At 39.5% G+C, this 27,215-nt stretch overlaps 1 protein-coding gene across 1 annotated transcript; it reads right to left on the reverse strand.

Annotated features, from left to right (window-relative positions):
• Nucleotides 1-251: 251 nt before the first annotated feature.
• Nucleotides 252-26,789, reverse strand: prmt9 (protein arginine methyltransferase 9). The gene is made up of 13 exons (XM_062033402.1): nt 26,097-26,789; nt 25,691-25,891; nt 25,466-25,614; nt 19,559-19,795; nt 17,352-17,519; nt 17,175-17,277; nt 15,190-15,299; nt 14,923-15,115; nt 11,523-11,706; nt 5,506-6,181; nt 3,357-3,510; nt 3,143-3,265; nt 252-818 (listed from the first exon to the last, which is right to left on the reverse strand). The coding sequence occupies exons 2-13, from the start codon at nt 25,886-25,888 to the stop codon at nt 600-602; spliced, it is 2,514 nt and encodes an 837-aa protein (XP_061889386.1). The 5' UTR covers nt 25,889-25,891; nt 26,097-26,789; the 3' UTR covers nt 252-599.
• Between the last annotated feature and the right edge of the window lie 426 nt (nt 26,790-27,215).

Raw genomic sequence — 27,215 nt, forward strand, 5'->3', positions numbered from 1 at the left:
AATGTATAGAGTGTATTTCCTTAAAGTTAAGACTAGTTTAAAGTTATCTTAATTGAAAAATAAGGACATTTTAATGTGACCCCAAACTTTTGAACGGTAGTGTATACATACACATATATATCTATATATAATTTACATATATATATTTTATATTATATACAGTATATTATTATTATTATTATTATTATTATATATATGTTTATATATTTCATTTTTTAGAATTTAGATTTAGAATCAGGATGATTAAGAATCGCGATTTGGATGTGAATGGATTATTGGATAGTGAGGCCATGATAAGTGTGTGTAAACACCTGACCTGGACTGTAATCAGTGGACAGTGTAAAAGTACGCTGTCAACACTAAAATGTGTGTAAATTCTGTGACATACTTTCTTAGTTCATTGTTTAGCGGTGAGACGTCTTTGTCTTCATCAGCCTGAGATGTTCAGCCATTTAATGTTACTGACCTGCAGGGATGTTACTGAAGTCTTCTATTTGTGTGCTTTATTTTCTACAATAAAACTGACAAGATGACTTGAGAACAAACGCGTAAATTGTCTGTTTAGTCGCAAAGTTATGTAGCACACCTGCACTGTGACGTCACTCCACTGCCGCCGTGATGGAGATGGTGCTGTTGTGGAGCTTCACCGCCAGGCGCACTCGCTCTCCCGCCCCAACGTCCAGCGGCTGCTGCAGCACCACGGCCGCCTGCTTCCAGTGAGAGTGTGGACTGAGGGTGCTGACGCTGATGTCCTCGTCCAAGAAGATGTGGTACCAGAAGGGGATGGCCGTGATTCTGCCCGATGAAGTAGCCTGGACCTGGAGAGGAGGAAGTACTTAGTACCATACCTCCTTTTCTACTGTTTGCTGTGAAAATATCTTGTCTACCTTATTTAATACTTCCTGTGGAGCTAACAAGTACAATACTGCATTTCCTTGCCTGTGTGGACTACTTTGGTTTGTCATTTGTTTTCTACTTCCTGTGTGGATTACTTTGGGTTGTCATTTGTTTTCTACTTCCTGTGTGGACTACTTTGGTTTGTCATTTGTTTTCTACTTCCTGTGTGGATTACTTTGGGTTGTCATTTGTTTTCTACTTCCTGTGTGGATTACTTTGGGTTGTCATTTGTTTTCTACTTCCTGTGTGGATTACTTTGGTTTGTCATTTGTTTTCTACTTCCTGTGTGGATTACTTTGGTTTGTTATTTGTTTTCTACTTCCTGTGTGGCTTACTTTGGTTTGTCATTTGTTTTCTACTTCCTGTGTGGCTTACTTTGGTTTGTCATTTGTTTTCTACTTCCTGTGTGGATTACTTTGGTTTGTCATTTGTTTTCTACTTCCTGTGTGGATTACTTTGGTTTGTCATTTGTTTTCTACTTCCTGTGTGGATTACTTTGGTTTGTCATTTGTTTTCTACTTCCTGTGTGGCTTACTTTGGTTTGTTATTTGTTTTCTACTTCCTGTGTGGATTACTTTGGGTTGTCATTTGTTTTCTACTTCCTGTGTGGATTACTTTGGTTTGTCATTTGTTTTCTACTTCCTGTGTGGATTACTTTGGTTTGTCATTTGTTTTCTACTTCCTGTGTGGATTACTTTGGGTTGTCATTGTTTTCTACTTCCTGTGTGGATTACTTTGGTTTGTCATTTGTTTTCTACTTCCTGTGTGGATTACTTTGGTTTGTCATTTGTTTTCTACTTCCTGTGTGGATTACTTTGGTTTGTCATTTGTTTTCTACTTCCTGTGTGGATTACTTTGGTTTGTCATTTGTTTTCTACTTCCTGTGTGGATAACTTTGGGTTGTCATTTGTTTTCTACTTCCTGTGTGGATTACTTTGGGTTGTCATTTGTTTTCTACTTCCTGTGTGGATTACTTTGGTTTGTCATTTGTTTTCTACTTCCCGTGTGGCTTACTTTGGTTTGTCATTTGTTTTCTACTTCCTGTGTGGATTACTTTGGTTTGTCATTTGTTTTCTACTTCCTGTGTGGATTACTTTGGTTTGTCATTTGTTTTCTACTTCCTATGTGGATTACTTTGGTTTGTCATTTGTTTTCTACTTCCTGTGTGGATTACTTTGGTTTGTAATTTGTTTTCTACTTCCTGTGTGCATTACTTTGGTTTGTCATTTGTTTTCTACTTCCTGTGTGGCTTACTTTGGTATATCTTGTTTTTCTACTTCCTGTGTGGATTACTTTGGTTTGTCATTTGTTTTCTACTTCCTGTGTGGATTACTTTGGTTTGTCATTTGTTTTTTACTTCCTGCGTGGATTACTTTAGTTTGTCATTTGTTTTTTACTTCCTGTGTGGATTATTTTGGTTTGTCATTTATTTTCTACTTCCTGTGTGGCTTACTTTGGTTTGTCATTTGTTTTCTACTTCCTGTGTGCATTACTTTGGTTTGTCATTTGTTTTCTACTTCCTGTGTGGCTTACTTTGGTTTGTCATTTGTTTTCTACTTCCTGTGTGGCTTACTTTGGTATATCTTGTTTTTCTACTTCCTGTGTGGATTACTTTGGTTTGTCATTTGTTTTCTACTTCCTGTGTGGATTACTTTGGTTTGTCATTTGTTTTTTACTTCCTGTGTGGATTACTTTAGTTTGTCATTTGTTTTTTACTTCCTGTGTGGATTATTTTGGTTTGTCATTTATTTTCTACTTCCTGTGTGGCTTACTTTGGTTTGTCATTTGTTTTCTACTTCCTGTGTGGCTTACTTTGGTTTGTCATTTGTTTTCTACTTCCTGTGTGGATTACTTTTGTATGTCATCTTGATTTATTTTGCCTCTGTGTGATTTTGGTTTGTTATTTATTTTCTACTTCCTGTGTGGCTTACTTTGGTTTGTCATTTGTTTTCTACTTCATGTGTGGATTACCTTGGTTTGTAATTTGTTTTCTACTTCCTGTGTGGATTACTTTTATAGATCATCTATATTTATTTTGCCTGTGTGTGTGTGTGATTTTGGTTTGTTATTTGTTTTCTACTTCCTGTGTGGCTTCCTATGTTGAGTATCTTGTTTTCTGCTGCCTTGGTGGCTTACTTTTATTTAAAAAAACAACAACAAAAAAACAACCTTTTTCTACTGCCTGTGCGGATTACTTTTGCAGAAGACCTCCTTACTTGATGCAAGGAGCACTACTACGACCCACCTGGACCTCTCTGTCGGTGTAGTTAGCTTTAGCGTCCATCAGGTCCAGCACAAAGAGCTCCACTGACTCACTCAGGTGTCGACACGCCAAGGTGGAGAAGTCCAGAAACACATGGACTGGAACCTGCAGCAGAAACAAAGTAGTACGTAGCAGTATTGTACAGTACATAGTAGAAACAAAGTAGTACAGTAATAGTATTCCATGGTGGACTTACAGTAAACTGGTTGATGAAAGGAGCAATGTTGAATCCCAGCGTGGGTTCCTGGCCCTGCACAGCACTCTCCAGCAGCAACATGTCAGACTCCACCAGCATGCCGTGCACCACCAGCTTCTGTGGGAAAACGCGTCCTCCGCGCTCCAGCAGACATCTTCAAACACAAACCTCCACATTTCAACCTCGGAAAATACACAATTTGACAACATTTAGGGAAAAAGGTCTTGAAATTGGCCTCTGAAGTCGCAAAAGACTCATCATCATAACTGTTAGGAATTATTATTTTTCTTTTTGAGGCCACATTTAATCCAAAAGAGGAATCAGCGCCAACAAAGGAGGTTATGTAGACGTTCATGTTTAGTGTCCAGGTAAACACATTTATACACCTGCAAATATGACCCTTAATGAGATGCATTCTTCTAATATTTTACATCGCCCTCAACTTAATAAGAGCATTTAATGCAGGGGTGACACACTCCTGTTTACTGGGGGCCACATTGCAATCAAGGCGGCCCCCAGAGGGCCGATTTAAACGAGGTGGCAAGCCAACTTACATGAGGTGGCGGGCCAACTTAAAAGGACGTGGCGGGCCACGCTAAATAAAATGGAAAATCACATTAAATGAAGTGGCGGGCCACTTTAAATGATGTGGTCTGCCACATTAAATAAAGTGGCATACCACGTTATATTATGTGGCGGGCCATTTTAAATAAAGTGGCAAAACACATTAAATCATGTGGCGGGCTACTTTAAATAGAGTAGCAGACCACGTTAAATAAAGTGGTAGACCACCTTGAATGATGTGGCAAGCCACATTAAATAAAAGTGGCAGACCACTTTAGATTAAGTGACAAACCCCATTAAATAATGTGGCAGACCACTTTAAATGATGTGGCAGACCACATTAAATAAAGTGGCAGACCATGGTAAATGATGTGGCGGTCCACTTTAAATGAAGTGGCGGGCCACATTAAATAAAGTCGCAGACTACATTATATTATGTGGCGGGCCATTTTAAATAAAGTGGCAAAACACATTAAATGATGTGGCGGGCTACTTTAAATAAAGTAGCAGACCACATTAAATAAAGTGGCAGACCACCTTCAATGATGTGGCAAGCCACATTAAATAAAAGTGGCAGACCACTTTAGATTAAGTGACAAACCACATTAAATAAAGTGGCAGACCACTTTAAATGATGTGGCAGACCACATTAAATAAAGTGGTAGACCATGGTAAATGATGTGGCGGTCCACTTTAAATGATGTGGCGGGCCACATTAAATAAAGTCGCAGACTACATTATATTATGTGGCGGGCCATTTTAAATAAAGTGGCAGAACACATTAAATGATCTGGTGGGCCACTTTAAATAAAGTAGCAGACCACCTTAAATAAAGTGGCAGACCACTTTAAATAATGTGGCTAGCCACATTAAATAAAGTGGCAGATCACGTTAGATAAAGTGGCAAACCACGTTAAATAAAGTGGCAGACCACGGTAAATGATGTGGCGGTCCACTTTAGATGAAGTGGCGGGCCACTTTAAATAAAGTGGTGTGTCACATTAAATAAAGTGGCAGACCACTTTAAATAACGTGACGGGCTCATGGAGAGAATGCCAAGAGTGTGCAAAGCAGTAATCAGAGCAAAGTGTGGCTATTTTGAAGAAACTAGAATATAAAACATGTTTTCAGTTATTTCACCTTTTTTTTGTTAAGTACATAACTCCACATGTGTTCATTCATAGTTTTGATGTGACAATCTACAATGTAAATAGTCATGAAAATAAAGAAAACACATTGAATGAGAGGGTGTGTACTGCGGATGTAGTTCTGTTGAAAAGACTTGAGAAAAGAAAAAGGCCAATACCAATATACTGTATGTTAAAATGCAAAATATCTGCGCCGATAATCGGTCAATTTCTAATGCGTGGGCCATTTTGATATTTTTTCACGATCAAAACTAGGCATTTGCGTTATTAGCGTCAACATTTCAACTTCTTACAATATTACACCTCTATGCTCTTTTATTCCACTTTTTATGTTGTTTTTTTAAGTAGTTGTATTTTACAATGCAGGCGCACTTTGGCCCTCCTCGGAGAAGATAGTTTTGACACCCAAACCCGAAGTCCCATCATGCATTGCTCACCTGGCCAAAGACGCCTTCTCCATCAGTTTTTGCCTGACGAGTCCGCAGGTCTCCACACAGTCCAGCATGATGGCGCTCCACAGTTTCTCCCTGGAGGGCCTCTGCAGCACGCCCTGCTCGTCCTCCGTGTGGTTGAGCCAGAACTCCAAACGCTGCTCGGGGACGTTGTTGGCCCGAGCCAGCCGCTTCAGCACTTCCTGTTGCCGGCTTTTCTCCACGGAGCTGAAGGCTTTCACCTCCCCTTGGCCGGCAGCCATGAGGGACAGCAGAGAGAAGCCCTCCGACACGTCCAGAACGTAGAGAAGGTCCGCGGGTTCCGGCTCCGCCCTTAATCCCGGTTCCTGTCTTTGGAACTCCGCCTTCAGTCGGGCCATGAGCTTGGACAAGGCGCTGCCGAAGCTCCGGTGGTAGTCGCGATTGTTCAGGAGCGCCATTTCCGAACATTCCAGCATGCACAGGTCTTTGGCCGGATTTTGGTCGGTTTGCAACGACGCTAGCGCGCTGCACAGCTCCACTTCTGGGTTGGGAATTAGGCTTGTGGAGTTCTGAGAGTCCGGATACTTGCCTAGACGGGTCTCCTGCCCGTCTCGGAGTACGGCAACGCTGCAGAGTCTCAGGTAGGCGTCCTTGCAGGAGACTTCCACAACCAGCTCGTCTCCAGGTTTCAGGAGGAAACCTGCGGGAAAAAAACAACAACAACATCGGGGCTGTTGAAAAAAAATCCAAATGTCGCCAGACCGGTTCCGTTCCAACACCTTGGAACTAGAGATGTCCGATAATGGCTTTTTTGCCGATATCCCCCAACTCTTAATTACCGATTCCGATATTGATTGATTGAAACTTCTATTAGTAGATTGCACAGTATAGTACATATTCCGTACAATTGACCACTAAATGGTAACACCCCAATAAGTTTTTCAACTTGTTTAAGTCGGGGGCCAAGTAAATCAATTCATGGTAATATCAACCGATACCGATATATACAGTCGCGGAATTAACACATTATTATGCCTAATTTGCCTTCTTTGCTGGACTACCTGAATCCCTCATTACTACTTCTTAATCAGCGTTTGAACACTGCTGATTGGCATTCTCAATTCCTTGGATATCTTTTTATACCCCTTTCCTATTTTATGCAGTTCGATTACCTTTTCCCGCAGATCCTTTGACAATTATTTTGCCTTCCCCATGACTCAGAATCCAGAAACATCTGTGCAGCATTGGATGAAAGATGCAATGGTCTATAATAGGCCTAACAACGCCAATGACAGAAACTAATAATAATTATAGCCTATTTAGCCTATTGTGTTATTATTTGAATTTTTGAATTATTTATACAAATATTAGAAAATATATATATTCTAATAATTAGAAATTATTTGTAAATGTTATATCTAATTAAACAATGCATTATTTATATATATACACTACCGTTCAAAAGTTTGGGGTCACCCAAACTTTTTTGTGGAATAGCCTTCATTTCTAAGAACAAGAATAGACTGTCGAGTTTCAAATCAAAGTTCTCTTTTTCTGGCCATTTTGAGCGTTTAATTGACCCCACAAATGTGATGCTCCAGAAACTCAATCTGCTCAAAGGAAGGTCAGTTTTGTAGCTTCTGTAACGAGCTAAACTGTTTTCAGATGTGTGAACATGATTGCACAAGGGTTTTCTAATCATCAATTAGCCTTCTGAGCCAATGAGGAAACACATTGTACCATTAGAACACTGGAGTGATAGTTGCTGGAAATGGGCCTCTATACACCTATGTAGATATTGCACCAAAAACCAGACATTTGCAGCTAGAATAGTCATTTACCACATTAGCAATGTATAGATTGTATTTCTTTAAAGTTAAGACTAGTTTAAAGTTATCTTCATTGAAAAGTAGTGCTTTTCTTTCAAAAATAAGGACATTTCAATGTGACCCCAAACTTTTGAACGGTAGTATATATATATATATATATATATATATATATATATATATATATATATATATATATATATATATATATATATATATATATATATATATATATATATATATATATATATATATATATATATACAGTATATATAATAAAAAATAATAATATATGCCTTTTGTATATGCAATTTGACCCAATTGGGGAGCATTTCCAAAATTACATAATGATGATAATAATAATAATAATAATAATAATAATAATAATAATAATAATAATAATGGTATTACATAATATATATTATTTAAAATACATAATTTTGTCTTTTAAAGTTACAGATAAATACTGTAAAAAACATTGATGCAAAAAAATAAAGGAAAGCAATGAGAATTTTAAATCACAACAATAAAAAAACAATAATTACAAAACAAAATGATTGCCTCAGACTGTATTTAATAATATGAAATATGGTTAATAGTATCATAATAATTAATAAAAAATTGGAATGAAGTAGTACTTGCTTTTCATACCTGCAGGCAAAAAACACAAATAATTTATAAAGAAAACAAGGTTACATTAATAAATGACTAATAGATATTATTATTATTATAATTGTTGACTGAGCCATAATGATGACATCATTGCAAAAAGCTTTAGAATTGTAAGTGAAATGGAGAGGGAGAGATGTTGGAGCGGAAGGAGAGCAATGAGATGCAAAGGGCTGTGGCACAGAAACAGGGAGGAGTGTAAGAGGATTTATTGGGAGGGAATTCCTGCAGGAATAACATCTGTTCCCGTCACGCCTTGTCAGCCTCCTTGCATATTCATCACGCCTTATAAGAATTTCATGATCTCTAAAGAGCGTCACAGGCGATCAGGGCTCACAAATAACAGCGGCCGGAAAAACGGATGTCGGTGATGGACGTGGATGTCGGCGGATCCCCCCTTGACGACGGCGGCGGCTGCTGCCGTCTGGGTCGAGGATGACGCGCCGCCACGCAGGCTGCACGTCTGAAACCATTAGCTTGGTGACAAAACATACGTACGGCGTGCTTCTTCTCCGCGAGGAACCAGTGACCTCTACTGATCACAGGTGGAAATGCTTGAATAATCCTGAATGCTCATTTATTTGCTACTGTATTAATACATGCATTACCCACTAAGTCAATTAGGACTTGACTGAAGCAATATGATCAATTTATTCATGAAAAACCTAAATAGAAAAGTACATTTAAAAAATTTATTTGCTCTTATAATGCTGTGATAATGGCATTCATATACTCAACTGCAGACAGTATGAGGCACTCGGGTTGTACGGTATACCGGTACTAGTATAGTACCGCGATACTAATAAATAATATTCGGTACTACACTGCCTCTAAAAAGTACAGGTTTTTTAATTTGTGGTATCATCCAAAACTAACGTAAAGTATCAAAGAAGAGAAGAATAAGTGATTATTACATTTTAACAGAAGTGTAGATAGGACATGTTGAAACAGAAAATAAGCAGATATTAACAGTAAATGAACAAGTAGATTAATAATAATTTGTTACAGCTTGTCCTTCATAATGTAGACAAAATAATAGGTAGATAAATGACACAATATGTTACTGCATACGTCAGCAGACTAATTAGGAGCCTTTGTTTGCTTCCTTATTAATAAAACAAAAGTTGTCTAGTATGTTTACTATTTTATTTAAGGACTAAATTGCAATAATAAACATACGTATTTTGGTACGGGTACCAAAATATTGGTATCGGGACAACCCTATGAAGCACTATTTGAGATTTTTTTTTTAAATATATATATATACACAGGTAAAAGCCAGTAAATTAGAATATTTTGAAAAACTTGATTTATTTCAGTAATTGCATTCAAAAGGTGTAACTTGTACATTATATTTATTCATTGCACACATACTGATGCATTCAAATGTTTATTTCATTTAATTTTGATGATTTGAAGTGGCAACAAATGAAAATCCAAAATTCCGTGTGTCACAAAATTAGAATATTACTTAAGGCTAATACAAAAAAGGGATTTTTAGAAATGTTGGCCAACTGAAAAGTATGAAAATGAAAAATATGAGCATGTACAATACTCAATACTTGGTTGGAGCTCCTTTTGCCTCAATTACTGCGTTAATGCGGCGTGGCATGGAGTCGATGAGTTTCTGGCACTGCTCAGGTGTTATGAGAGCCCAGGTTGCTCTGATAGTGGCCTTCAACTCTTCTGCGTTTTTGGGTCTGGCATTCTGCATCTTCCTTTTCACAATACCCCACAGATTTTCTATGGGGCTAAGGTCAGGGGAGTTGGCGGGCCAATTTAGAACAGAAATACCATGGTCCGTAAACCAGGCACGGGTAGATTTTGCGCTGTGTGCAGGCGCCAAGTCCTGTTGGAACTTGAAATCTCCATCTCCATAGAGCAGGTCAGCAGCAGGAAGCATGAAGTGCTCTAAAACTTGCTGGTAGACGGCTGCGTTGACCCTGGATCTCAGGAAACAGAGTGGACCGACACCAGCAGATGACATGGCACCCCAAACCATCACTGATGGTGGAAACTTTACACTAGACTTCAGGCAACGTGGATCCTGTGCCTCTCCTGTCTTCCTCCAGACTCTGGGACCTCGATTTCCAAAGGAAATGCAAAATTTGCTTTCGTCAGAAAACATGACTTTGGACCACTCAGCAGCAGTCCAGCTCTTTTTTCCAGGGTCAACGCAGCCGTCTACCAGCAAGTTTTAGAGCACTTCATGCTTCCTGCTGCTGACCTGCTCTATGGAGATGGAGATTTCAAGTTCCAACAGGACTTGGCGCCTGCACACAGCGCAAAATCTACCCGTGCCTGGTTTACGGACCATGGTATTTCTGTTCTAAATTGGCCCGCCAACTCCCCTGACCTTAGCCCCATAGAAAATCTGTGGGGTATTGTGAAAAGGAAGATGCAGAATGCCAGACCCAAAAACGCAGAAGAGTTGAAGGCCACTATCAGAGCAACCTGGGCTCTCATAACACCTGAGCAGTGCCAGAAACTCATCCACTCCATGCCACGCCGCATTAACGCAGTAATTGAGGCAAAAGGAGCTTCAACCAAGTATTGAGTATTGTACATGCTCATATTTTTCATTTTCATACTTTTCAGTTGGCCAACATTTCTAAAAATCCCTTTTTTGTATTAGCCTTAAGTAATATTCTAATTTTGTGACACACGGAATTTTGGATTTTCATTTGTTGCCACTTCAAATCATCAAAATTAAATGAAATAAACATTTGAATGCATCAGTATGTGTGCAATGAATAAATATAATGTACAAGTTACACCTTTTGAATGCAATTACTGAAATAAATCAAGTTTTTCAAAATATTCTAATTTACTGGCTTTTACATATATATATATATATATATACTTTTTTCTTTTTTTTTAAATATATATATATATATATATTTATATTTTTTTTTTAATGTTTTATTTTTATTAAATAATATTATTAATATAAAAATCATATATATTTTTGACAAACAACTTTATTGTAATGATTTCACAAAATAATACAATATATTGTCCATTAACATTGACCCCTTTTTTAAAATAATCAATAATTAATTGGGGACGGCGTGGCGAAGTTGGGAGAGTGGCCGTACCAGCAATCTGAGGGTTCCTGGTTCAATCCCCACCTTCTACCATCCTAGTCACGTCCGTTGTGTCCTTGAGCAAGACACTTCACCCTTGCTCCTGATGGGCCTGGTTAGCGCCGTGCATGGCAGCTCCCGCCATCAGTGTGTGAATGTGTGTGTGAATGGGTGAATGTGGAAAATAGTGTCAAAGCGCTTTGAGTTCCTTAAAAAGGTAGAAAAGCGCTATACAAGTACGACCCATTTACCATTTACCAAATTACAGTGGAAGTCATTTAAGAAAAAAATAAAAAATAAAAATGTATTTATATGTTTGTATATTGATTTTAATGAGACATTTTTTTGCATGGGTGCAAACGATACCTCCTAAACTTACCTTATACTAAAAGGTTAATTGGGATACTTTATTTTATGGCGCTGCATAAAAAAAATAAAATAATAAAAATAGTTATATTACCCTTTGCGCAATGTTCGGGGTAGATGGCCTGCTCCCAGCAGGTGTCCTCCTGGGGTCCCGTGGACAAGCTGCTGTCCTCGTCCAGGTGCAGCTGGAACCACACGGCCAGGGCGTCCAGCTCGCCCTGCTGCACCACGGGCAGGCGGACCCGCTGCACCTGCCTGGAGGTCAGCCCCTCCAGCTCCTACAAGTCGTAAAAAAATAAAAAGCTCAGATTTCATGCACAAAACTCCAGTGTATTAAAAGAATGTAAAGCTATTGTTTGAAACTGTTTACCAAACTTTTAATGAAGCAAAAAAGGCTATGAATACTATTCATCGCTATATTTTTTATTATTTTATAATTTTTTTAGTTCCCCTGGAACGACTCGTGTGCATGAGGGGGGATGAATAAATAAAGTCCAACTGGCTGACAAGTAGGGCTAGACTTGTTAATAATAACACGTTTAGTCAGGCGCCTTTCATCCAGGTGCACCCTCCCCACCAAGACCTCATGAATCACACAATCCCCTGCAGGCCTCGCCGAGGAGCCACTGATGATGCAAAAATATTTGGCCGACGTGTTTGTTCCAAGAGAGCAATGCGAGTCAATTAATCATTTGTTGCTCATTAATTAGTCGTGTTATTTGGTCCGGCTCAGGGCGAGAGACTCATTGCAACACTTATGAAACTTGTGAAATGTAGAGTCAACTATAAAAAAACGACTGATTAGTTTTTTTCAAGGCGATCCTTCGTAGTTAAGGATGATATATATTTGGAAGTTATTTAAACATGAATATCATTTGTCAGCAAAAGGCTGGACAAGGCTTTTGTTTTTTCAACATTCTTTTTTAGGACATGTCGGATCATTAACGACATAATGTTTTATGTCTAAGATGGACTGATGCAAAGTGGAAAAGTGTACTGTGGTCTGAGGATTTCACATTTCAAATAGTTTTTGGAAACTGTGGACGTTGTGTCCTTCGGAACAAAGAGGAAAAGAACCATCCGGATTGTTCTAGGCGCAAAGTTGAAAAGCCAGCATCTGTGATGGTATGGGGGTGTATTAGTGCCCAAGACATGGGTAACTTACACATCTGTGAAGGCACCATTAATGCCATCCAAGTAGGGATGATGTTTGATAAGAAATTATCGAGTTCGAGTCTATTATCGAATCCTCTTATCAAACCGATTCCTTATCGATTCTCTTATCGAGTCCAGATAGGTTGTTGTATATGGAAAAAAACACACAATATTTGGTTTAACAAAAGCTCACTTTTATTATATAAGAAAACAATTTAATCTAATAAATAAATAAATATTGACTGTTACCCCCCTAAAAAAATAAAATAAAATAAATAAACATTGACTGTTGTTACCCAAAGTATATTAAGTGGGATTTTTCAGAAAAACAAATATATACAGTAACACAAAAACAACCTGTCTCTGTGATCACTATAGGTGTATAAATAATAATATAGTGTTAAATAAAATCATTACCTTGGGCACAAAACTGAAAATAATACAGCTCTCCAAAAAGTGCAATTCTGCTGCTATTTCACATAACTGCCCTGCGATGAGGTGGCGACTTGTCCAGGGTGTACCCTGCCTTCCGCCCGATTGTAGCTGAGATAGGCTCCAGCGCCCCCCGCGACCCCAAAGGGAATAAGCGGTAGAAAATGGATGGATGGATGGATGTTTATGATGCTTTGACATTTTTGCACTTTAAAGAAAGAAAGAAAATTCTATGAAGAGAAAAGTTGTTTGCAAATGTGGTTACAAGGCTAAAAAATGAAAAGTTAAAGCTAAAAAAAGAAATACACTTTATTGAGATAACATTATTTCTTTATAGGGGGAAAGATGTTACGAGCTAGGGAATATAACAACTACACTACCCATCATGCAACGGGAGTGACGAGCATGCGCGGTAGCCCCGAATAGTGTTGTTGCATGTAGTCACCCGTGAAAGTAAACGTCAAGAACTCAGCCAACACGCCTCGTCTGCATTATTTATAATTAGACAGACAACACATATACAGTGTGAAAAACAAAAGTTAAAAAAGGGAGATGTGTTGTATATATATGTATGTGCTGCGGTTGCTTTAAGAACGTTGCGCCAGCTGCCGTAAAGGAGGTGCGTTGCTAGCCTGGTTGCTATGTTTCCGGTGGGTCGTGAAAGTGTTCTTCATGAGTTTGTACCCTGCTCAAATCTCTCAGTAAAGTTATTCATTGGATTATACCTTTTGTTTTGAACTTTATTACACCTTGGAGCGCTTTTTCCCGTCCATTGTTTTCCTGCTTTCCCTATCTGCGCCTAATGACTGAGCTACGTGACTGATTTATTGTGATGTCACACGGAGCATTTCTGGTCGGGACGGGATTCGTTCCGAGTGATTCGAATAAAGAACCAACTATTTTCTTTACTATAGTGGTCTCGATAACGGGTACCGGTTCTCAAAAAGGGATTCGAGTCCGAGGACTCGGTTATTTTCTTATCGAACAACCGGGAAAACCGGTTTCGAGTATCATCCCTACATCCAAGCAACGTTATCATGGACGCCCCTGGTTATTTCAGCAAGACAATGCCAAGCCACATGTTACAGCAGCGTGGCTTCATAGTAAAAGAGTGCGGGTACTAGACTGGCCTGCCTGTAGTCCAGACCTGTCTCCCATTGAAAATGTGTGGCGCATTATAAAGCGTAAAATACCACAACGGAGACCCCCGGACTGTTGAAGAACTTAAGCTGTAAATCAAGCAAGAATGGGAAAGAATTCCACTTCAAAAATGTGTCTCCTCAGTTCCCAAACCTTTACTTAGAGTGTTGTTAAAAGGAAAGGCCATGTAACACAGTGGTAAAAATGCCCATGTGACAACTTTTGTGCAATGTGTTGCTGCCATTAAATTCTAAGTTAATGATTATTTGCAAAAAAAAATGAAGTTTCTCAGTTCCAACATTAAATATCTTGTCTTTGTAGTGCATTCAATTGAATATAAGTTGAAAAGGATTTGCAAATCATTGTATTCTCTTTTTATTTACTATTTACACAACGTGACATCGACGTCCCATTGGGGTTGTGAGTTTTTCCTTGCCCTTATGTGGGCTCTGTACCGCGGATGTCGTTGTGGCTTGTGCAGCCCTTTGAGACACTTGTGATTTAGGGCTATATAAATAAACATTAATTGATTGATTGATTGATTGATAACGTGACAACTTCACTGGTTTTGGGTTTTGTACTATTTACTTCAATACTTGTTTTTAATACTAAATACTGCTATCATATGTGTATATTGTATCTGCTGATGTAGTTCTGTTGTAGTTGTAAAATAAGATAAATAAATAAATGTAAAAAAAGGTTGATATAAGTGAAATAATCAGTCGATCTCGAGTCAAACAGGGAAAGGGAGAAGTGACTTGGCTCACCTGCACGTCGTTGAAGTCGATGTGGAGGACGGTGAGCGGCTCGGTGAGGGCGGTGTAACCTCCCGGCAGTCTGCTGAGCCTCTCGGTGGTGTAAGGCTCCATGGAGTCGTCCGGCTCGGGGCTGCAGCTCACCGGACTGCGGAGATGCTCGGCCTCGGCCAAGGAGAGACCGCCCACCTCTTCCACGCAGAGCCTGCGGACAACACGGAAACTAAATGACCCGACGGCGGTGCCAGTAAAATAAGTCGCGCGTGCAGAGTCCAGTACTTGTTATGGCGGCGGATCTCAAGGCACTCCACAGCCATAGCGAAGATGGTGGCTCCCGCCGGGATGACTCGACCCGTCTCAGAAGGCTCCCTGGTTTTAGTCTCTCCCCTCTGTACAAAAATATTACTGTGTTGACCCCGACAATAAAAACACTGAAAAGGCCGTCTTATTTCCATGATTGGAAATGCAGGTGGCGCCAAACAACTTCTTTAACTGAAACAAGCTTTTCTTCCCGTCACTCACACCTCACACATCATGTATATATTGTTTCTTCTTTTTTAAACACTTATTTGGTTCGTCACAATAACAAACTTAGCTTAGCATATGTTTACCCATACTTGCCAACCTTGAGATCTCCGAATTCGGGAGATTGGGGGGGAGGGGGGTTGAGGTGGGCGGGGGTGGGGGGTCAGGGCCGGGGGGCGGGGTTAAGGGTGGAGGAGAATATTTATAGCTAGAATTCACTGAAATTCAAGTATTTATATATATATATATATATATATTAATAAAATAAATATATATAACTAGACTTCACTGAAATTCAAGTATTTCTTATATATATACCTGTATGTATATATATATATATATATATATATATATATATATATATATATATATATATATATATATATATATATATATATATATATATATATATATACATACATACAGGTATATATATAAGAGAAATACTTGACTTTCAGAGAATTCTCGCTATATATATTTATTTTATTAATATATATATATATATAAAATAAATACTTGAATTTCAGTGTTCATTTATTTACACATATACACACACATAATTAAATAAAATAAAATAATCATTGTTGTATTTGAAAGTGCAATGCTTTGCAGCCAGTAGCACAGCCTTTGAAGGAGCATAGGTATGGGCTGCATCTGTGAAATTTAATTTGCAGGAGAGGAGTGAGTTTAGGGTTGACTTGTCCATCCTCGTTCTATTCTCTGTCACTCGTCGCCATGACTATCTCTTCTTCGTTCTTCTGCTTCGTCTCCTTCTTGTTGTGTGCGCAGTTGTGCACTCTCCAAAAGCCGTAGATGTTAAGACGTGACTGGGCCGGCGCGCTGTTTATAAGGAGAAAAAGCGGACGTGATGACAGACTGTCCTCACTAAGGTCCGCACGGACCTGGAGGGAGCGTGCCTGTTGTCCGGCTGGAAATCGGGAGAAATTCGGGAGAATGGTTGTCCCGGGAGAGGCACTGAAATTCGGGAGTCTCCCGGAAAATTCGGGAGGGTTGGCAAGTATGTCTTTACCTACACTGGAACGTTTTTAGCATCTTTAACGTACAAAATGCATCCTTCAAGTCTTCTGTAGGCGGCCCTCGCTGGAAAAATATGGGACAAGCCAAGGGATGAGCACCAAATTCTGTACTTTTTTGGGGCAATTCCGTCTGTACTACCGGGTATCGATTCACTTCAAACCGAACGTGACGTCCAGTTTCCGGCTCAAACGCTTGGCAGCGAAACAAGCACTCGTCAGCCAAACGGCCTCGAGGTAATGCCGCAGTTGTCCATGCCCCCAAAGCAAGCACGCCTGATGGAAAGTGCTCAAAAATGAGCTAGCTCGATGCTAATTTACATTTCATATGCCATACACATGCTACTGATTTAGAGATTTTACATGGCGGTTTTCACACCTCCAAATTTGGTAATGAAAACTACAACTAAGATGCACGTTGCAATCAAATAGCTGGCGTGTAATAAGTAGTAGTATAAAGAATAGCAATAAAAAGTGCTGAAGAGAGGACCTAGCCGTCTAAAGTCAGGAGATTTTTTAATGATTTCTGCTTTTGGTGTGCCTCAGGATTTTTTCAATTAAAAAAATGTGCCTTGGCTCAGAAAAGGTTGAAAAACACGGCCCTAAACACCTCCCCAGAAGGCGTTCAGGGGGCATTCTGACCAGATGTCCAACCCACCTTAATACAGCATTCATTATGGCCACCTACAGGAGTACTGTTGTTACCTGTGGAGGCAGCAGCAGGTGATGCCAGGCGTGAATGAGACTCTCTATGATGCCTTCGCCAAACAAGCCGGCGTCCACCGTCTCCGTCACCACCAGCGACACCCTGACAGACCGACCAAGACACACCTGGCTCAAAAAGCAAGATCGCGGAGGAGAGGTAAAACATTGAAGACGTACCTGTGTGGGATGTCCTTGGGCACTTCCATCTCCATGGACTTCATATGGAGGATCTTGATGGCGCCGTCCATCCCGTTGGCGGTCACCACCTCGCAAGCCAGCTCGTACATGGTCTTGGAGAGCTCGCAGGCGTACACCTCGGCCGCCCCCGCCTTCTTAGCGCACATGCTGGCGCACAAGAAAATTGTTTCAGAATCGATTCAGAATTTTCAAAAATCGATTAAAAAAATATAAGTAATTAATAATCATTTTTTAAAAACATTTTAAGGCCATCTCAATGCAGCCAGAATGAACTTTTCTCACCTATAACCTGTTTTCATTATAATTACTATACCAAATAATTAGGGGTGTAACGGTACGTGTATTTGTATCGAACCGTTTCGGTACGGGGGTTCCGGTTCGGTTCGGAGGTGTACCGAACGAGTTTCCACACGGACATATTAAGTAGCGTAACGCACGTTGTGTAAACAATGCACACCGAGGCACAACACACGGCATGCTAACAGCTAACGGGCTACGATAGACTGACCATACGTCCTCTTTTGGGGAGCTGTCAGGGCGGAGTTTCTTAAAAGCCTCAAATGTTTGAGTTTAGGGTGCATGTATTTTCAATGTACGTTCAGGGTTAAGAAGGGGTTAAAAACAAAACAAATGGTGCGCGCAGCAGCATTGGTGAGGGAGGGGCAGAGACAGAGAGAGTGAGAGAGTTATGATAAACGCGCATGCGTCGCCAGGCTCTGCTTTTTATCCATAGATTTATCAGATTTGATTTTTTATTATCTAGAGCAGGGGTGTCAAAAGTGTGCCATTTGCGGCCCACAGCTAATGTTTTAAAGGCCCACGGCACATTCTAAAAATACTATTAAAGAAAACAAAGACATAACAAAACTGAAATAAAAAAGCTTAAAAGTTAAATGTAATTTAGAAAAAGTTGCAATGTTGACTAATAAAACAAAGCTGTTTTTTTTTCTTTCAAACTGTCATTTCTCAAAACATAATATCAATCAATCAATCAATGTTTATTTATATAGCCCTAAATCACAAGTGTCTCAAAGGGCTGTACAAGCCACAACGACATCCTCAGTACAGAGCCCACATACGGGCAAGGAAAACTCACCCCAGTGGGACGTCAATGTGAATGACTATGAGAAACCTTGGAGAGGACCGCATATGTGGGTAACCCCCCTCTAGGGGAGACCGAAAGCAATGGATGTCGAGTGGGTCTGACATAATATTGTGAAAGTCCAACACATCAGCGAAAGTCCAGTCCATGGTGGGGCCAGCAGGAACCATCCCGAGCGGAGACGGGTCAGCAGCGTAGAGATGTCCCCATCCGATGAACAGGCTAGCGGTCCACCCCGGAGCAGAGTAGAAAAGAAAAGAAAAGAAACGGCAGATCAACTGGTCTAAAAAGGGAGTCTATTTAAAGGCTAGAGTATACAAATGAGTTTTAAGATGAGACTTAAATGCTTCTACTGAGGTAGCATCTCTAACTTTTACCGGGAGGGCATTCCATAATATTGGAGCCCGAATAGAAAACGCTCTATATAATATTGAATCAAAATCAATGTTATTATGAATGATTGACCTATCCAAGGTTCCCATTACTTCACATCAAATATTCCACTAAGAAAAACATTTTTGGTGGAAGATTTTGCAAATTTGGTAAATAAATAACCCAAAAATTTATATTTTGTTGTTTTCTTACTGTACCGAAAATTAACCGAACCGTGACCTCTAAACCGAGGTACGTACCGAACCGAAATTTTTGTGTACCGTTACACCCCGAGAAATAATAGATTGCGAGATCGGTTTGAATCAAGAATCGATTCTGAATCACACTGTTACACCAGGAATCAGAAAAGGAATCGAATTGTTAGGTACCCAAAGATTCACACTCCTGAGACACAATAGATGTGTAAAAAAAATAATTGCGATTGTTTTTTTTCCATCCCGATTCTAAATTGATTCATGTTTTTCAAAAATTTATTAAAAAAAAAAAAAACACTTTAAAAAATAATAATAATACATTGTGAGAATTGGCTTTAATTTTTAATCAAGTTGAATCGAGAATCGATTCTAAATCGAATTTTCAGCCCAGGAAACGCAATCGGATGAAATTGTTCGGTGCCCAAAGATTCCCGCCTTAAGACACAATATTTGTTCAAAGACAAGATGGTAAGAAAAAGTCTCCATCTGTCTCTCACCCCAGGATCCCGGTGCCAGTACCGATGTCCAGCACGGTGCTGCAGCCGCCGCGTACCGCCTTCTGGATGGCCTGCTGGTACTTGCGGTTCCTCCCGTGGTCGTTGAGCATGAGGAAGTGCCAGCGCTCTACCAGCCAGTTTGCCACCCGGTAGAAGTTCTCCCTCGCTTCTGGGTAGTCGGGCTTCAGTTTGAGGGCTTTGTAGAAGTGGCCCGCCGCTTCGTCTCGAAAACCCATTCTGTTTCGTACAGGGAATTTCATAACGTACACATTTTAGATGTTTAAATGCAATGTTACCTGCTGTACTTCATTATTTCATTTGATAGACACATGGTAGCTAAAGGATGAAAAAGTCCTCAGGGAGTTAAAGGGGAACTGCACTTTTTTTAGGACAAGAAGATGCGTTTTTCTTTTTTTTTTATGCATTCTAAATCATAAAATATGGCAAGTAAGGGGTGGCTAACAATGAAGCGCTCCAAAAAGGTATCCAAAAAGCATCAACAATACTCCATTTACATCTGGTGACCTGCATATCAACCAAGTATTTGAGATGTTGTTATTTGAAGCGCTAAAGCAGACAAACTATTTTAGCAGCAGTGTGATAACGAGCTTATGCTGCTATATTGGCATGAGCTGCTGCATGGCCTCTGAATCGGTGAAAGTTGATTCTAGATTATAAATCATGCCTCTGACCTAAATAGTAGAATTTGTGGACACAAACTGAAAAGTTGGTCAACTTTGACATCCAACTTGGACCCGTTGATGGCGCGAAAGACGCGAAAAGACACTTGTTTGCCCTCACCTTTTTTTTAACGATTGTAATTATGAATATTTCTTCATCTAAACGGGAAGATATCAAATTTTCAGTGAATGTATAGGATAGGCAAATATAAGCTTTGGCGTCAGCCTATTCCTTTTTCGGTCATTCTTTTTCTTTTCTTTTTGTGTGTAAATGTGTATGATTGTTAAATATGTGTAATCTGTACTGTTAAACTGGTCACACAAAATGTTTGATGGTTGATTATATCAGTGTTTTTCAACCACTGTGCCGCGGCACACTAGTGTGCCGTGAGATACAGTCTGGTGTGCCGTGGGAGATTATGAAATTTCACCTATTTGGGTTAAAAATATTTTTTGCAAACCAGTAATTATAGTCTGCAAATTATGTGTTGTTGTTGAGTGTCTGTACTGTCTAGAGCTCGGCAGAGTAACCGTGTAATACTCTTCCGTTTCAGTAGGTGGCAGCAGGTAGCTAATTGCTTTGTAGATGTCGGAAACAGCGGGAGGTAGTGTGCAGGTATAAAGTTGTCTAATGCTTTAACCAAAAATAAACAAAAGGTGAGTGCCTCTAAGAAAAGGCATGGAAGCTAAGGGAAGGCTATGCAGAACGGAACTAAAACTGAACTGGTTACAAAGTCAACAAAAACAGAACGCTGGACGACAGCAAAGACTTACTGTGGAGCAAAGACGGCGTCCACAATGTACAACCGAACATGACGTGACAATCAACAATGTCCCCACAAAGAAGGATTAAAAACAACTGAAATATTCTTGATTGCTAAAACAAAGTAGATGCGGGAAATATCGCTCAAAGGAAGACATGAAACTGCCATAGGAAAATACCAAAAAAAGAGAAAAAGCCACCAAAGTAGGAGCGCAAGACAAGAACTAAAACACTACACACAGGAAAAACATCAAAAAAATCCAAATGAGTCAGGGGGTGATGTGACAGGTGATGACAGTACACCTACTTTGAGACAAGAGCTATATTGATGCATGCTTGGTTATGCTTTAAAGTCATATCCAACAATTGCGACAACGACTTTTTTACTGTCAACGGAGTTTCGTTTTTAATGATTTCTGCTGGTGGTGTGCCTCCGCATTTTTTCAATGCAAAAAATGTGCCTTGGCTCAAAAAAGGTTGAAAAACACCGGATTATATGACCGAAATAAACTTATTTCATTCATTCATATAAACATCCCATCAGTCTGCATCCCAGTGAGAGCAGACAATGTACAGTAAGTGATTGTTTTATTATGTTATAGTTTGTATATCTTTGTTTAGCAATTTGCCATTTAGTGTTTGTTGTTGAAAGAAATGGCGAACGTTGTGATGCGTCTGTGAAATTGATACACCGCCGGTTGCTTAAAATGAGCAAAATACGAAATATTACATGTTATTATAAATGTTACTACATGACATGTATACTTAAAGTGTGTATATAAATGTTGCTGGAGCTTTGTGGATGTTTTTAGGGCGACTCAGGTTAGCTCCATTGTTAGCTGACTTTTGTGTTCTTGTCTTACATAAGGAGCATGAATGATAAGCAAAATTCCCCCAAAAAAGTGTTGTTTCCCTTTAAGTTAAAGTTAAAGTACCAATGATTGTCACACACACACTAGGTGTGATGAAATGTGTCCTCTGCATTTGACCCATCACCCTTGATCACCCCCTGGGAGGTGTGGGCAGCAGCGGTGACCGCATCCAGGAATCATTTTTGGTGCATCATGTGACCATCATTTACACCTGGAGTGTGTGATCCAGCCACTAGAGGTTGTTTTTTGTTTCAACTTGTATTGTGTGTGAAAAGTTGCATTTAAATAACTTTTTCTGTGAAGAGTACCAGTGATGTCGAAGAGGAGAATGATGATGCTAACCATAAAACAAGAAATTAAACACACTGCAACAAAGGAAAGGCGCCAGCTGTACAATATGACCAGAACAGTTAAATATCACTATACTTTAACACAATTATTTTCAAACTGTGGTACACGGAGCACTAGTGGTACGCGGGCTCCATCTAGTGGTACGCCAAAGAATCACTTGATTAAAGTACAGTGGTTTTTTTTCTAAGTTCAAACACAGTGTTACTGTTCAAACTGTGGGCCAAAAATATTAAATATATTCATAAAATAAAACCTTTACCTTGTTTTTAATTACCGTATTTTTTGGACCACAGGGCGTACCGGATTAAAAGGCGCACTGCCGATGAGCGGGTCTACTCAGGTCTATTTTCATACAAAAGGCGCACCGGATTATAAGGCACATTAAAGGGGTCATATATATATTTTTTGTTTCTAAATGTAAAAAACTTCCTTGTGGTCTACATAACATGTAATGGTGGTTCTTTGGTCAAAATGTTGCATAGATGATGTTTTACACATCATCTTCAAGTCGCTTTCTGACAGTCTCTTCAGGATGCGCCGTTTTGTAGGCGGGTCTTATTTACGTGGCTCACCTTCGACAGCGTCTTCTCCCTGTCATCTTTGTTGTAGCGGTGTAGCGTGCAAGGACGGGAGTGGAAGAAGTGTCAAAAGATGGAGCTAACTGTTTGAATGACATTCAGACTTTACTTCAATCAATAACGAAGCAGCATCTCCTCATCCGTGACTCACTAGTGCAACAACAACGCCCGAAATGTGTCCCGTGAAAAACCGTCCGACTGGAACTCTCTAATAACTAAAGTTCCTTGGGTGAATAATGTAAACTCACTACACCGGTATGTTTTAGTGCTTTCATGGCGAGTTTACTGACAGATATAAGTAAGAACTTTACACTACTTTATATTAGAAATGGCAACAGCGGAGGATGAATGTCACATAAGAAGATAGAGGAAAAAGAAGAAGCTTATCAATTACGTTGTCGGCACAGACTACAAAGGCGGACGCGCGCAAATTTTCAGGACTTATGCAGATCCCAAATACACATCAGCAGGTACCAGAAAGTAAGAAAAGTCGCTTTTGCATAATATCGCGAAACAAAACGCCAGATAATATGTCTTACCTTATACACACACCATAATAATACTCGTATGTTGAAGCACAGTACAATCCTTCAAAGGGTGCGGCTTCATAGCTTACCAAAGTCGTACTAAAACCTTTTGACAGGTTTATGAGAACCGTGTTTAATGTTCTATATTTTCAATGGAACATATACAATTTTGGTGTTGTTTACTTGAGTCATATTGCAGTCTACACCTATCTCTAATGTGTGACTGCAATCTACTGGTCACACTTAGCATTTCACCGTGTATCAAATAAAATAGCTTCGAGGTTGGTAAGCACAACCAAAATGATTCCGTGTATTAGGTGCACCGGGTTATAAGGCGCACTGTCGAGTTTTGAGAAAACAAAAGGATTTTAGTTGCGCCTTATAGTCCGAAAAATACGGTAATCACTCAAAATTGTCATCAACTCAGCATTATTTGTTTCTCTTTGTCTGGTGTTGTTGACTGGGCTTGTCTTCCTTTTACACTTGTACGGCATTTGAGATTGTTAAAATCTGGCCATTAATTTAACCTCTTAAGGCCCAAACTGTTTGTTTACAAGCTTTTTTTATTTCTCTTTGCTATTTGGGCTTATTAGACCCTAATTAGAATAAAAACTAAGAATCATCTTTTGATATGATGTACTTAGTCCATAAGTACACAAACGTGTACTTCATGTTTAGTGACATGCTAATTCTTATTTTTACACTTTTTTTTCTCCAAATTCCATTGTATGTTATACTCTTCTGACACCACCAGATGGCAGTATAAGTGTCCACATAAGCGGCCACAAGACCCCAATTCAGTAGTGTACACAATTTTGGAAATAAGAGCTAAAAGGTGCTGTCCACGCATGTGGCCAACTAAGCCTTTAGAGCAGTAGTTCTTAACCTGGGTTCGATCGAACCCTAGGGGTTCGGTGAGTCGGGCTCAGGGGTTCGGCGGAGGTCAAGATACACCCGACTCATTGAGTAAATAAAAACTTCTCCCTATCGGCGTATTACGAATACGGCAACAGCAGAAGTCACACTGATTTGCAGGTGTGTAATTTGTTGTGAGTTTATGCACTGTGTTGGTTTTGTTGTTTGAACAAGGTGATGTTCATGCACGGTTCATTTTGTACACCAGTAAAATGGTAACACTTTAGTATGGGGAACATATTCACCATTAATTAGTTGCTTATTAACATGCAAATTAGTAACATATTGGCTCTTAACTAGTCATTATTAAGTACTTATTAATGCCTTATTCGGCATGGCCTTATTATAACACTAACCCTCTAACTAGGGATGTCCGATAATGGCTTTTTGCCGATATCCGATATTGTCCAACTCTTTAATTACAGATACCGATATCAACCGATACCGATATATACAGTCGTGGAATTAACACATTATTATGCCTAATTTGGACAACCAGGTATGGTGAAGATAAGGTCCTTTTTAAAAAATAAAATAAAATAAAATAAGATAAATAAATTAAAAACATTTTCTTGAATAAAAAAGAAAGTAAAACAATATAAAAACAGTTACAAAGAAACTAGTAATTAATGAAAATTAGTAAAATTAACTGTTAAAGGTTAGTACTATTAGTGGACCAGCAGCACGCACAATCATGTGTGCTTACGGACTCTATCCCTTGCAGACTGTATTGATATATATTGATATATAATGTAGGAACCAGAATATTAATAACAGAAAGAAACAACCCTTTTGTGTGAATGAGTGTAAATGGGGGAGGGAGGTTCTTTGGGTTGGTGCACTAATTGTAAGTGTATCTTGTGTTTTTTATGTTGATTTAATACATTAAAAAAAACATTAAACATTTTTTTTAAAAGATACCAATAATAAAAAAAACGATACCGATAATTTCCGATATTACATTTTAAAGCATTTATCGACATCTCTACCCCTAACCCTAACCAAATAACTCTAAATTAAGTCTTTGTTACTTAGAATATGTTCCCCATATTAAAGTGTTACCAACAACATATAACTTTGTCTTGAATTTAAAAAAAAAAAAACATTTTATTTTTCACTAAAGAAGGGTTCAGTGAATGCGCATATGAAACTGGTGGGGTTCGGTACCTCCAACAAGGTTAAGAACCACTGCTTTAGAGGTTTTAATTAATAAAAGCATACCTGAACAGGTGTTCGCCCATGCTGTTCAGAATGACCTCGTCGGCGGGGAAGAGCTCCAGCGCTTGCTCGTAGCAGTTGAACAGGTCCTGAATACGGCCCACAGAGTCCAGCTCGTCGGCCCATTTGAAGAGAGTGAACCGGAAGGACTCCTGCCAAAAAACGAGGCACACAAAAACAATGCTTACTCTTCTGATCCTGAGAGTTGGCGTCTTTACCGGACAATACCTTGGCAAAGTCCCTAAACTCGGGGGCCAGGTTGAGGACAAGGAGGTAGTGCACGAACGCAGTTCCATAATCCTGGCTGAAGAGGCACTGCTGGGCGCTCTCAAGCGAACTGGACACCAGCTCGTTCCTGGCCGGGTCCTCTCTGCGCCGTCTCCGGTTCCTCCTGCCGTGCTTTGGCCTGGCACTGGCATTCGGCATCCCCTGCAGACATGTCGAGATTTCACAACAAAGCATGGATTTTAAGTAGAAGATGCTGCACTCTTGGTTCCCCAGCCCCCGCCAGGTACTCTCTGCAGTTTGTGCAAATGAGCACAACGGTTACAACAGAGGGACGTCAAGTGGAGTAGCAACCAATCACAAACAAGTTATTTTCCAAATCAAATACTCAATGACGTCACTGACTTACTGTGGGCGAGTTTAAATCACAGCCCGGGGATCTTGAATGGAAAAAACAACAGTGACGTATTTGTTGTTTTAATATCGCTTTAGTGACGCTTCCAACAGCGCACACATTACACAGTTAGTTCCTTGAAGAAGCGGCTCGGGTATGTTCTTCAGCAGGAGGGCATCTTGTCGTAAGCGCAATTAAAAAACGGTTACATTAATTTACATCTAAATACAATAGATGCACAAAAACAGCCTGAAAGACGGAGTCGGTAGCATGTTTGCTAGTTGGGTCCTTCCACAAAATGAGCTCGGGTAGAAACATATGTCGAACTAGCGTTCCTCGTCTCCAATTAATTTCCACGTCCCGAAAAAAACGGGTTGAAACGACGAGTGTGGCTTAGTAATTTATCACATAATTCATTTGACAAAAAATAAACACGGCTAATACCCGCATAGTCACGGCGCCACATCGTGTTTTTAGGTCGACCGGTTGAAAAAGGGCAAACGGATTTAGACAGCCAAAGAGTGTCAACAGGGCAAGGCGATTCACGTAATATCGGTTTTGCTAATCGCCAAGCTTGACTATTTGAACAAGTGTTGAAATGTGAAGTGTCTTGAGAAAATAAAAAAAACAAAGCGTACGAAGAAGTGTGGTTTTTTTAAGTCATAATTTAATATATACTAATGCGCGTTGTTAAGCAAGCCGCGAAAAGCTAACGCGGAAGTGAACTCTCTATAACTGTTTTGCTGTTGCTGCGCCTTCTTTGGTAGAAGTTCGCCTCCACGCTGATTGATTGATTCAAACTTGTATTATTAGATTACACAGTACAGTACATATTCCGTACAATTGACCACTAAATGGTAACACCCGAAATACGTTTTTCAACTTGTTTAAATCAGGGTCCACGTTAATCAATTCATTAACTGTTAAAGGTTAGTACTATTAGTGGACCAGCAGCACGCACAATCATGTGTGCTTACAGACTGTATCCCTTGCAGACTGTATTGATATATATTGATATATAATGTAGGAACCAGAATATTAATAACAGAAAGAAACAACCCTTTTGTGTGAATGAGTGTAAATGGGGGAGGGAGGTTTTTTGGATTGGTGCACTAATTGTAAGTGTATCTTGTG

The sequence above is a fragment of the Entelurus aequoreus genome, linkage group LG22 (assembly GCF_033978785.1).
Source record: "Entelurus aequoreus isolate RoL-2023_Sb linkage group LG22, RoL_Eaeq_v1.1, whole genome shotgun sequence".
NCBI classification, from domain to species: Eukaryota; Metazoa; Chordata; class Actinopteri; order Syngnathiformes; family Syngnathidae; genus Entelurus; species Entelurus aequoreus.